This window comes from Lithobates pipiens, unplaced genomic scaffold (assembly GCF_037356315.1).
Source record: "Lithobates pipiens isolate NorthernLeopardFrog02 unplaced genomic scaffold, aLitPip1_a1.2 Scaffold_13, whole genome shotgun sequence".
NCBI lineage: Eukaryota > Metazoa > Chordata > Amphibia > Anura > Ranidae > Lithobates > Lithobates pipiens.
In genome coordinates, this window is record NW_027507718.1 from 297162238 (window position 1) to 297175552 (window position 13315).

At 44.2% G+C, this 13315-nt stretch overlaps 1 protein-coding gene across 4 annotated transcripts in view; it reads right to left on the reverse strand.

The window, feature by feature from the left end:
• Positions 1-13315, reverse strand: part of PDE5A (phosphodiesterase 5A) — a 255717-nt gene that overhangs the window by 119138 nt on the left and 123264 nt on the right. For all 4 annotated transcript variants that reach the window (XM_077476828.1, XM_077476827.1, XM_077476826.1 and 1 more), the window contains exon 4: positions 4068-4139. In XM_077476828.1, coding sequence (XP_077332954.1) covers positions 4068-4139 — 72 coding nt within the window. The remainder of the gene's footprint in view (positions 1-4067; positions 4140-13315) is intronic.

The window sequence follows — 13315 nt, forward strand, 5'->3', positions numbered from 1 at the left end:
CCCGATTATTTTCACCCTGGGGCGGTGCGCTTGCAGGACCGAAAAAAAAAGTCCTGCAAGCAGCATCCTTGGGGCAGTGCAGGAGCGGTGTACGCAGCTGAAAAGGGTTATACTGTTGTTGTTTTTCTTTATTATTTTAAAGCAAACGATCTTACAAATAACCATGTGTGCCCATACTTTAAATAACCATAAGGCTGCTTTCACACTGAATGCATTTTTCAGGCGCTTTAGCGCTAAAAATAGCGTATGTAAAGCGCCTGAAAACCGCCTCCCATGCCACACTCAGGCTTTCACACTGGGACAGTGCGCTTGCCGGATGGGAAAAAAAGTTCTGCAAGCCGCATCTTTGGGACGGTTTTGGGGGCGCTGTATACAGTGTCAGGAAATGAAGGCCAATCTAACCAATGGGGACACAGATGGTTTAAAAATTGTCAGGAGTTATAACCCCTTCCTTACACTATCCCAAATGAAAAAAAAAATATTTTGCCCTTAGCCCTACTTAATCACAAAAAAAGTCAAAATGGGTTATTAAATCGATGTCAAAGTAGAAAATCCCTTTGACTGCTCTAGTCTTGTGTATTGTTCATCTTTGACAGAGCATATCAGTTCTGCTTCCATTTTGGGGTACTTTAGATTTTGAAATATTCAGTAATTATATAAATTACACAATGGCAGCACTAAAACACAAATATGCCTACCCATCCTTGCCTTCCTCAATGGAGAGAAATTCTTCTAGCACGCTCACAAAAAACTGACAAATACTGCAGGCTAATAACAAAGCAAGATGTGCAGACGGTATTTAGTAGTTATGTAACATCTACACGATGGAAACAGTTTAAGTCATTTGTGAAAATAAATGGTTGTGCTTGAGTTTTGGCCTCAAAGTTAATAACTTACAAGCAATACATACTTGAAATTCATATCTTAGCAGCTGAAAACTCAGCACTAGATAAGTGAATATGCATTGAATTTGATAAGTATATTATGCAACACTAGCAAGAAAAGCTGCATTTACATTTTCTAATTGCACAGGTGCAATTGAAGGAATGAAAGACTCAAACTAATTCATGGAAAACCATAATGTCAAATGTCATAAACAGAACATGTCGCTAAAGCAACTAAAGGAAACTTCTGTGAAAAAATATGTGGGCTGTCACTGATGATGTCTCCTTTAACCACTTAAGCCCCGGACCATTTTGCAGCTAAAAGACCAGGCCCCTTTTTTGCGATTCGGCACTGCGTCTCTTTAACTGACAATTGCGCGGTCGTGCGACGTGGCTCCCAAACAAAATTGGCGTCCTTTTTTTCCCACAAATAGAGCTTTCTTTTGATGGTATTTGATCACCTCTGCGGTTTTTATTTTTTGCGCTATAAACAAAAATAGAGCGACAATTTTGAAAAAAATGCAATATTTTTTACTTTTTGCTATAATAAATATCCCTAAAAAATATATAAAAAAACATTTTTTTTCCTTAATTTAGGCCGATACGTATTCTTCTACATATTTTTGGTAAAAAAAAAATCGCAATAAGCGTTTATTGATTGGTTTGCGCAAAAGTTATAGCGTCTACAAAATAGGGGATAGTTTTATGGCATTTTTATTAATGATTTTTTTTTTTACTAGTAATGGCGGCGATCAGCGATTTTTATTGTGACTGCAACATTATGACGGACATGTCGGACAATTTTGACCCATTTTTGGGACCATTGGCATTAATACAAAGATCAGTGTGATTAAAAATGCATTGATTACTGTAAAAATGTCACTGGCAGTGAAAGGGTTAACACTAGGGGGCAGTGTAGGGGTTGAGTGTGAACTAATGTGTGTTTTTTTAACTGTAGGGGGTGTGGCTTGGCGTGTGACGTCACTGATCGTTGTTCCCTATAACAGGGAACAGACGATCAGTGACAGGCTCAGTAGGAAGCACGGGGAGATGTTTGTTTACACTTACCACGTCCCGCATTCCTGTACAGTGCGATTATGCTGCACATTCGTTTGATGTACACAGCCCAGCTAGAGAGCAAGCCCACACGTGTGCCCCCAAAGCAAGCAGCTTGTTATGGGGGCACACATAGAAGAGGAGGAGCAGAGGAGGTAAGCAGGCGCTCTGTGCAATACCATTGCAGGTAAGTATAAATCTCTTATTTTAGTTAAAAAAAAAAATAAGGGTTTACAATCCAACTAAGTCTAAGACAGGCCATACACGGGTCGAATTTTGAAAGAATTTTCTTTCCAAAATCTTATCTAAGAATTTTAGTTTGAATTTCGCACCATTAGTGGACTGCAGCAACAGGCGATTTTCGTGCGGCCATCGAACTTGAGTAATCGGGCACGTTGGAATTTTTTTTTTTAAATGAACAATTTTCTAATTAATGATGGGAGAATCGTGCGAGAAATGTAATCGAAAAAGAAATGCGCATGAGTGCAAGAAAAGAAAATTCCCGGAAAGAAAAGAAGATTCCCAGCCAAGAAAATTCTTTTCTGTAGCAACTGGAGGTGAAATTGAAAGCTTGGTTGGTCGAATTTAGAAATCAATGGTGGCACCATCGGATCACAAAACGCACAAAATTTCAGATTTTCAAAAGAAAATAGTTTTGATATTCGACCATGTATGGCCAGTCTAATTTGTGAAATATACTATTATCCCATTTAATTATAAGAAAAATGCATCACAGAAGACATTCAGCTGTTTTTAGTATAATATGAACCACTTCAATATTTTTCCTTTATTAGATGCATACGTTTAGCCATTGATTAATTTTTATTGTATATAATGTGCATTTGAGTATAACATTTTTTTTTCTTTTTGCTATTATACAGTCACTGGCCACTTTATTAGGTACACCTGTTTAATTGCTTGGTAACACAAATTTCTAGTCAGCCAATCACATGGCAGCTACTCAATACATTTTGTCATCTAGACATGGTAAAGACGACTTGCTGAACTTCAAACCGAGCATCAGAATGGGGAAGAAAGGGGATTTAAGTGATTGAATGTGGCATGGTTGTTGGTGCCAGACAGGCTGGTCTGAATATTTCAAAAACTGCTGATCCACTGGGATTTCCACACACAACCATCTCTGGGGTTTACAGAGAATGGTACAAAAAAGAACAAATATCCAGTGAGCGGCAGTTGTGTGGAGGAAAATGCATTGTTGAGGTCAGAGGAGAATGAGCAGACTGGTTTGAGATGACAGAAAGGGAACAGTAACTCAAATAACCACTTGTTACAACCAAGGTATGCACAATACCATCTCTGAATGCACAAAACATCGAACCTTGAAGCAGATGGGCTACGGCATCGGAAGACCACACTGGGTGCCACACCTGTCAGCCAAGAACAGGAAACTGAGGCTACAATTTACACAGGCTCACCAAAATTGGACAACATTGGAAAAGCATTGCCTATTCTGATGAGTCCTGATTTCAGCTGCAACATTCAGATGGTATGGTCAGAATTTAGGGTAAACAACATGAAAGCATGGATCCATCCTGCCGTGTATCAAAAGTTCAGGCTGGTGGTGGTGGTGTAATGGTTTGGGCAATTGGCACACTTTGGGCCCCTTAGTACAAATTGAGTGTCATTTAAACACCATGACCTACCTGAGTATTGTTGCTGACCATGTCCATCCCTTTATGACTAGTGTACTCATAAAGCACCATGTCACAAAGCTCAAATCACCTCTGGTTTCTTGAACATGACAATGAGATCACTGTACTCTAATGGCCTCCACAGTCACCAGATCTCTATCCAATAGAGCACCTTTGGGATGTGGTGAAACATGGATGTGCTGCCGACAAATCTGCAGCAACTGGGTGATGCCATCATGTCACTATGGACCACAATCTGAGAAATGTTTCTAAAACCTTGTTGACTCTATGCCATGAAGAATTAAGGAAGTTCTGAAGGCAAAAGGGGGTCCAACCCGGTACTAGCAAGGTTTACCTAATAAAGTGGCCGGTAAGTGTATGTGACAGGCTCTTTATTGCTTACAACAGGCTCAAAATGATTGGTTATCTAGAAGTAATACATAATATATATACACTATACAACAATAAACATTACCTTCTCATCTTGCTCAGTAAATGTGCCATTATTTCCAGATTTCTTATTGATTGCTTGTGCCACCCCAACCACCTGAATGAATGGATAAACAAAGAAGCAATTAATTTATAAGGAAGCATTTATAACTAAAAGAAAATACACATCAGCACATCAGTGAATGACCGACACAAAGAAAACCAAGGAAACATGAGCGGCTGCACGATTTACATAGCAAATGTATTCAAACCAAGCAGCTCTGGTGATCACTGTATTCTTCCTACAGGAAATCCATCTGCATAAACATCAAACACATGGCATATTGTGTACACTGAAAACCAAGCTTTGTGTTCAAGGAAAGGAAGGTCAAGTACATCAAATAATAGTTGAACTCACTACTGATTCTACATGTACATAGGCTATTAACCAGTTAAGGACCTGAAACTCAAACTGTGTACATTCCAGATGACCTTCCTGCTTGGAATATATCCATGAGTGCAAATGCTAAAACGAACTATAATTTATGACTGCTGAAGTCTCAGTCTGTGTAGCAAAGCCACTGTGATTTTGGCACTGATCGCTTTAACGCTTTTAGGCCGACCATAGATGGAGCTAATTTCTTTCCTGCAACCACGGGTTGTAGGTTCACACAGTGTTTACAAGGGATTCCCTCCCGGTGCGTTCTCTTGGCATGGGGGGCTGAGTAGTGATTATTGAATTATTGCTAGTGGCTATAATTATTGGAATTGAGGTTCAAACCGTCTATGGCCAGCTTTACAGTGTCAGCGCTTATTAAAAAAGGTAATAGATGTTAATAAGAAAGCTACCTGTCAGGTGCAGCTCATTAAAGATATTAGTGGCTAAGTGGTTAGCACTTCTGCCTAGCAAAACTGGAGTTCTGGGTTTGAATCTCAGCCACAGCACTCCCTGCCTGGAGTTTGCATGTTCTCACTGTGCCTGTGTGGGTTTGTTCCAGTTTCCTCCTGCACTCCATGTTGGTTATTTGGCTCCTGTCTAAATTGGCCTTAGTATTTGAATGCAAGATAGAGTCCATTCACACAGGGGCAACACGACTTCCAGCGAGACTTTGGGAGGCAACTTGGACAGGACTTGAGTATGAATCACAACACGACTTGAGGCAACTTATAAAGCAACTTGAAGTTGCCTCCAGGACAGGGAACTTTGCCAGTGGCCAATCACATAACAATCAGCTCTGTGGGAGGGAGGGGTTTGCCTAGGAAACTATTTTTACTTCCTGGAAAGTTGCTTCAGTTAAGACAGGGGATCCGACTTGGAGGCAACTTCTATTGAAATCAATGGGTACAAGTTGCCTAGAAGTCGGATTGAAGTAGTACAGGAACCTTTTCTGAAGTCGGAGCGGCTTCAGTAGTGTACACTAAGACGGCTCTCATTCACTTACATTGATTTTATCATGTTGCGCGACTTGAGGCAACTTGGGAGGACTTCAAGTCGAATCCAAAGTTGCCCCTGTGTGAATGGACTCTCATGCCGCTTACACACGATCGGAATTCCGGACAGAAAAAGACAGATGAGAGCTTTTCATCTGAAAATGCAACCGTGTGTATGCTCCATCGGAATTTAGCTGTCTGAATTTACGCCAGCCAAAAATTGATAGCATGTTTTCAATTTTCCCAACGGAAAAACTTTCTATCGGTAATTCTGATCGTGTGTATGCAATTCCGACATGCCAAAAATCACGCATTCTCAGATTCAACTACGAGACAGAAGTTATTGGTTACTGGCTATTGAACTTCCTTTTTCTAGTCACATCGTACGTGTTGTACATCACCGCGTTAGAAATGATCGGAATTTGATGTGACCGTGTGTAGGCAAGACAGCTTGAGCCGAATTCCGTCGGGAAAACCATCAGAGCTTTTTCCGACGAGAATTCCGATCATGTGTACGCGGCATTAGGGACCTTAAGGGCAGCGACTGATGTGAATGTATAACATATGTAAACCACTGTGTAAATTGATGCCACTATATACTGTAAGTACCTGTAATAAAATCATTTTACACAGATGAATCACCGAAGCAAAACATTTTTCAAATATTTTTGTTTTTACATTTTTATACTCTTTGTATGCAAGTTTTTTTTTTTGTTTTTATTTGTTTCATTGGGCCATTTTCAATAGCAGAATTCCAAAAAACAAAAAAAACACGCAAAATATTAAAAATATATTTTATTTAATTTTTAACCACTTCCCGACCAGCGCACGACGATGTACGTCGACAGAATGGCACGGGCAGGCATATTGGCGTACATGTACGTCCAATATACGTTGCCGCCGTGCCATCAGGAGCGCGCCGCCGGCATCCCCGCGATCGTCTCACGGAGCGGCCGAATGGAGGAAATGCTGTATAAACAACATTTTTCCATTCTGCCTAGCAACTAGTGACGCTGATCTCTGCTCCATGTGATTGGAGCAGAGATCAGTGTACACTAAATGAAAGCCCAACCCCCCCACAGTTAGTAACACACCCCTAGGAACACTTAACCCCTACACTGCCACCCACTGGTTAACCCTTTCACTGCCAGTGTCATTTACACAGGAATCACTGCATTTATATAGCAGTGATTACTGTATAAATGACAATGGTCCCAAAAATGTGTCAAAAATGTCCGATGGGTCCCCCACAATGTCACAGTCACAATAAAAATCGCAGATCGCCGCCATTACTAGTAAAAAAAAAAATAATAAAAAATTATTAATAAAAATGCTATAAAACTATCCCTATTTTGTAAACGCTATAACTTTTGCGCAAACCAATCAATAATCGCTTATTGCGATTTTTTTTACCAAAAATATGTAGAAGAATACGTATCGGCCTAAACTGAGGGAAAAAAATGTTTTTTTATATATTTTTGGGGGATATTTATTATTACAAAAAGTAAAAAATAATGCGTTTTTTTCAAAATTATCGCTCTATTTTTGTTTATAGCGCAAAAAATAAAAACCGCAGGGGTGATCAAATACCACCAAAAGAAAGCTCTATTTGTGGGAAAAAAAGGACGTTAATTTTGTTTGGGAGCCACGTCGCACGACCGCGCAATTGTCAATTAAAGCGACGCAGTGCCGAATCGCAAAAAGTGGTCTGGTCTTTGACCAGCAAATTGGTCCGGTCTGAAAGTGGTTAAATAACTTTGTCACACTTTCTACCAGAAACATAATTTTTGTATCATAAAAACTGGATAAATCATAAAATAACATTGTAGTTTATACATAAAAGAACTGTAGTTTTAAAATGATGACCGGTCAATCAATCTGTATAGTTTAGTTTATATTTTTTAAATTATGGTAATTTTTTAATTCATTTTAAAAACAAACTGTGGAACACAGTGCTACATTGTTTGACCCATTCCGCCTAAAACGAAAACAACACAAAATATGTTTTTAACTTCTTTGTTGTATTAATAAAAACGTTATTGACAAATGAATGAGCCCATGGATGAAACATGAAAACTGGTCTGAAATGTGTCTGGCTCAATCTGATATCTGCCTTAGAGCAGTTCAACTGCTTGCCGACAAGCCGACGCAGTTTTACTGTGGCAGAATGGCACAGCTTGGCGAAACAACGTTACCTTACATCTCTTCAACTGTTGGCCACTAGGGGAATGCGCGCAGTGTGTACCCGGAGCTGATGAGAGTGCCCGATCGGTGTTCACTCTAGCATTTTGCTGTGTACACCCCAAATCATTAGGCATCTTGGACTTTGGGGTTTATTTACTAAAGGCAAATCCATTTTGCACTACAAGTGCACTTGCTGGAGATCCGAGGGGGACATGCAATTAAAATAAAAAAACAGCATCTTTGCTTCTACATGACAGGATGATAAAATCACCAGTGCTTTCCATCAGATTTACAGTGAGTACACTTGTATTACAGAGTGGGTTTCCCTTTAATAAACCGCAAAATACCTAATAATTTGGGGTGTACACAACAAAGTGCAATTTGCCTAATGGGGACACTAGTTAGATTGACCTGTGTGTCCCCAAGGAAAGAAATTGGTAGGGTTTTACCCTCAATTTCTGTTTGGCTATGTGACAGGAATTGAAGCCAATTTTCATTAAAGGGACACAGAGCCCAACCATAAAAAACACAAGCAGGGGTTCTAACACTCACTTAGTTTCCCTCAAATGCCCACAATTAGATTACAGTGCTCTAAATCAGTGGTTCTCAACCCTGTCATCAAGTACCCCCAACAGGCCATGTTTGCAGGTTTTCCTTCATCTTGTCAGGTGCTTTAAATCAGAGTCAGTCAACGGCTTGGTATTTTGGACAGCTATTTTAGCTAATATAAATTCCCAAAACATGTCCTGTCCGGGGTACTTGAGGACTGAGGCTGAGAACCACTGTGCTAAAATGGAAAATTGAATACTTACCTCTCCGTAATTTTCCTTTCCTGGTGCCTATCCATGGCAGCATACACACAATCCATGCATAAGCTACCATGAAGGCACCAGGAAAGTAGCTTTTAGACAAATCACACTTTTTTTTTTATTTTGCCATGCCAATCAGCCTAGTTAAGCTGCAGCTGGGAAATCTGTTGCATGAAAATTGTTGGGGGGGGGGGGGGGGGGTGAAGTGAAGAGTGTAAAATGCATTACTTGGATTGAGCATGCATCTGCAAAAAAAATTATTAACAAAACACATAAAGCATAAAACATTGATACAAATTTTATTGGTCAACAAAACAGGACTTGGAAAAGAGCGAGGAAAGCAAAAACACATGTATGTTAATTTGAGACACTAACAGAATATGGTTTTGAGGTCTGACCATTTTGCAGAGGAAGTTAACAGGAGTAAAAAGGACTACGCCCACAAACAGACAGTCTCTTAAGGATTTAAACATTTAGGCCGCGTACACACGCGCGGACTGTTTGCCCAACCTTGTTCGTCAAACAGTTTCGGCAAACAGTCCGCTCAAAATTTGCATGAGCGGACTTGCCCACACACGAGCGGACTGTTTGACGAACAAGGTTGGGCAAACAGTTCGCTCAACTTTTGAAATGAACGGACTCGCCCACGTAAGGAGGAGGCAAATCCGCCCATTTCGAGCGCGTGTACAGGTAGGCGGGGCCCGCGAAGGATACTTCGCGGGCTCCGCCGCCTGGAATGGGCTTAAAGGGGAACCCCAACGCCGAAAAAAATCGGCGTGGGGGTTCCCCCAAAGTCCACACCAGACCCTTGTCCGAGCACGCTACCCGGCCGGCCAGGAAAGGGGGGCGAGCGAGCGCGCCCCCCCTCCTGAGCCGTACCAGGCCGCGTGCCCTCAACATGGGGGGTGCCTTGGGGAAGGGGGGGCCGCGCGGCCCCCCCACCCCAAAGCACCTTGTCCCCATGTTGATGAGGACAAGGGCCTCTTCCCGACAACCCTGGCCGTTGGTTGTCGGGGTCTGCGGGCGGGGGGCTTATCGGAATCCGGGAGCCCCCTTTAAGAAGGGGGCCCCCGGATACCGGCCCCCCACCCTATGTGAATGAGTATGGGGTACAATGTACCCCTACCCATTCACCTGTGAAATAAAGTACAAAAAAAACACAACACAGGGAAAAAATATTTTATTGCACAGCTCCGGGGGTCTTCCGTCTTCGGGGGTCTTCTCGCCGGACTCCTCCACTATGTGTGTGTAGCTCTTTTACTAGCGGAGGAGTCCGGCTTTCTTCCTCCCCGCCGCCGGCCTCTTCTCCCGACTTCGGGGGTCTTGTCCCCCTCTTCGGTTCTTCTGCCGGGCCACCGCGCCTGGTCCGGTGGCCCGGTCTTCTGTCGCCGTCTTCCGTTCTTCTGTCGCCGCCTTCGGTTCTTCTGCCGGGCCACCGCGCCTTCTTGTAGCTCTTTTACAGGCGGTGGCCCGGTCTTCTGTCGCCGCCGCCGCCTTCCGTTCTTGTTCTTCTTCTTGTTCTTCTTCTTCTTCTCCTGGAGATGTTGACTCGACGAGCTCTCCGGCCGGAATGCCAGGGACACGCTCCGCTGCCACTTATATAGTGACAATGGGGCGGTGTCACATGGTATATGTCACATGGGTTGGTCACATGGGTTGATGTCACATGGGGACTATGACATCGTAAGGGGGCGGGGTCACCATGTGACCAACCCATGTGACATATACCATGTGACACCGCCCCATTGTCACTATATAAGTGACCGCACAGCGCGGCTCTGGCATTCCGGCCGGAGAGCTCGTCGAGTCAACATCTCCAGGAGAAGAAGAAGAAGAACGAGAAGAAGAACAAGAACGGAAGGCGGCGGCGGCGGCGACGACGACAGCGGCGACAGAAGACCGGGCCACCGCCTGTAAAAGAGCTACAAGAAGGCGCGGTGGCCCGGCAGAAGAACCGAAGGCGGCGACAGAAGAACGGAAGACGGCGACAGAAGACCGGGCCACCGGACCAGGCGCGGTGGCCCGGCAGAAGAACCGAAGAGGGGGACAAGACCCCCGAAGTCGGGAGAAGAGGCCGGCGGCGGGGAGGAAGAAAGCCGGACTCCTCCGCTAGTAAAAGAGCTACACACACATAGCGGAGGAGTCCGGCGAGAAGACCCCCGAAGACGGAAGACCCCCGGAGCTGTGCAATAAAATACTTTTTCCATGTGTTGTGTTTTTTTTTGTACTTTATTTCACAGGTGAATGGGTAGGGGTACATTGTACCCCATACTCATTCACATAGGGTGGGGGGCCGGTATCCGGGGGCCCCCTTCTTAAAGGGGGCTCCCGGATTCCGATAAGCCCCCCGCCCGCAGACCCCGACAACCAACGGCCAGGGTTGTCGGGAAGAGGCCCTTGTCCTCATCAACATGGGGACAAGGTGCTTTGGGGTGGGGGGGCCGCGCGGCCCCCCCCTTCCCCAAGGCACCCCCCATGTTGAGGGCACGCGGCCTGGTACGGCTCAGGAGGGGGGGCGCGCTCGCTCGCCCCCCTTTCCTGGCCGGCCGGGTAGCGTGCTCGGACAAGGGTCTGGTGTGGACTTGGGGGGAACCCCCACGCCGATTTTTTTCGGCGTTGGGGTTCCCCTTTAAGCCCATTCCAGGCGGCGGAGCCCGCGACGTCTCCTTCGCGGGCCCCGCCTACCTGTACACGCGCTCGAAATGGGTGGACTTTCCGAGCGGGAACAGTCCGCTCATTTCGAAAGTACAGCGGACAGGCCCACACACGGGCGGACTGTTCGCTCAAACACAGTTTCAGCGGACAGTTTTTCGGAATTTCCGAAAGACTTTGTCCGTCCAACTGTCCGCTGAAACTGTCCGCTGAAAGCCCACACACGAGCGGACTGTCCGCCCAAACACTGTTCAGCGGACAAGGTTGGGCGAACAGTCCGCCCGTGTGTACGCGGCCTTAGTAGTCACAACAGCTTGAAGAATATTTTGCAAAATAATGCAGCACAGACAATTAAATCAAAGTGAAACTGACAACCTACAAACAACACAGATTGACAACATCAAAAATATGTCAGTGAAAAATACCCCCCCCCCCCACAAAAAAATACTTGCTCTAAAACATCTGTTTTGCAAAGACATAACAAACAAAATACAAAGACAAAATGCATGTGTTACAATTTCTATTCAGGGCAAGGTAAAGAATGCTATCTGGAAACTTTATATACCGTATTTTCCGGACTATAAGGCGCACCGGATTATAAGGCGCACTGGATTATAAGGCGCATTTAATGAAACAAAACTCTGAACTCAAAACTTTGGTAATCCCACGAAGCTGCACTGCTTGGATTGGGCATTACGGCCATCTTAGTCAGGAGGTGTGCGCATTCATTCGTTCATTTTCTACGGTCTACCCGCTGCCCCAAAAATGGCTCCTGTTAAGAGACATGCTTACGAAGCGGATTTCAAACTCATCGCTATCAGTCACGCAGTAGAACAACCTGAAAGAGGTTTACGGTACGTCGGTTTACGGTAAGAGACCGGGTGGCTTTTTCCACAAATCTCCATCCCTATTGATCTGTGACTCCATGCGCGCCCATCTGACAGATACTGTCAAAGCCCAAGTGAAGAAAACTTATTCGGTGCTTGCCATCATTCCGGGTGCATTAACCAAAGAACTCCAGCGATGTCAACAGGTCATATATAAGGCGCACTGCATTATAAGGCGCACGGTCGATTTTGTGAGAAAATTTAGGGCTTTTAAGTGCGCCTTATAGTCCGAAAAATACGGTAATATACGTTTGTGTGCTAATGGGACCAATGGAAACACATGCACAGTCCAACACACAAAATACAAGTTTACCCAATGTAGAGAGAACTTCAAAGTGGGTACACCTGTTAAGGATGTCCTTAAATTTATAAATTACTAACCCAAAAAACACACAAAAATGACAGATGGGACAAACACCCCCTGGTCCAGGGGGGCAAACAAAGAGCCTAACATGGGCAAAAGTTATACAATAAATACCATTGCAGTCAGTCTATGGGAACTGACTTGTTAATTTTGCTAGTCCCCACTTGGCTGGCTTATAGTCTAGTTATTGGCCTTAAAATGGGTATGGGGGCCGGGGTCCCACCCTGAGGGACATATGTCACCAATTTGGACAACCCCAAAAATGAAACAAGGAGAAGTGCCTTTAAAAGTGGTGCATCTGTAGCATGTATCCAAAATTCTGATTCAAAGATGTACGGCTTTAGAGAAAACGTACAAATCTACATTGCAGGTGCAAGGTTTTAACTCAAAAGAAAAAATAGCCTGCCCCCAATACATACCAGGCCATTTGGGTCTGTTAACGCTTAAAATGAGAATCCCCCATGTGAAAAATACCACCTCAAACTAAAAAAATATTGTGCCCCTCCCACACACTAACAAACCGCTAGCCAAACACACAACAAGCCAGCCCATGAAAGGGGGGTGGATGCTTGGGGGCAGGAGGGGCTTGGGCACCCCAAAAGTCAACCACTTTGTTTCATAATTTAGGGGGACAAGGGCCTCTTCCACACAACCCTAGACTGGGGTTGTGGGGGCTGCAGACAGGGGGCTTTAAAAAATGTGGAAAGCTCCTTTAAACTAGTGGGTACAAGGAGCTTTGGGGTTGGTATTGGACTGAGCCCAACATGCCCCAAAGGCAGCCAGCCTTTTAGGAGGAGCTAGAGGAGCGAGAGTCATTTTACATCATTTTAACAAGGTGCATGTCACATGTTGGCAACATAACATGCTAACATGACCTGTGTGCAAATCTCCTTAAAAAATACGGTGAACCAGCGTAAAAAAAGTGTAAAAAAAAAGTGTCAAGTTTAGAGGTGCGCCCGTTCAACCC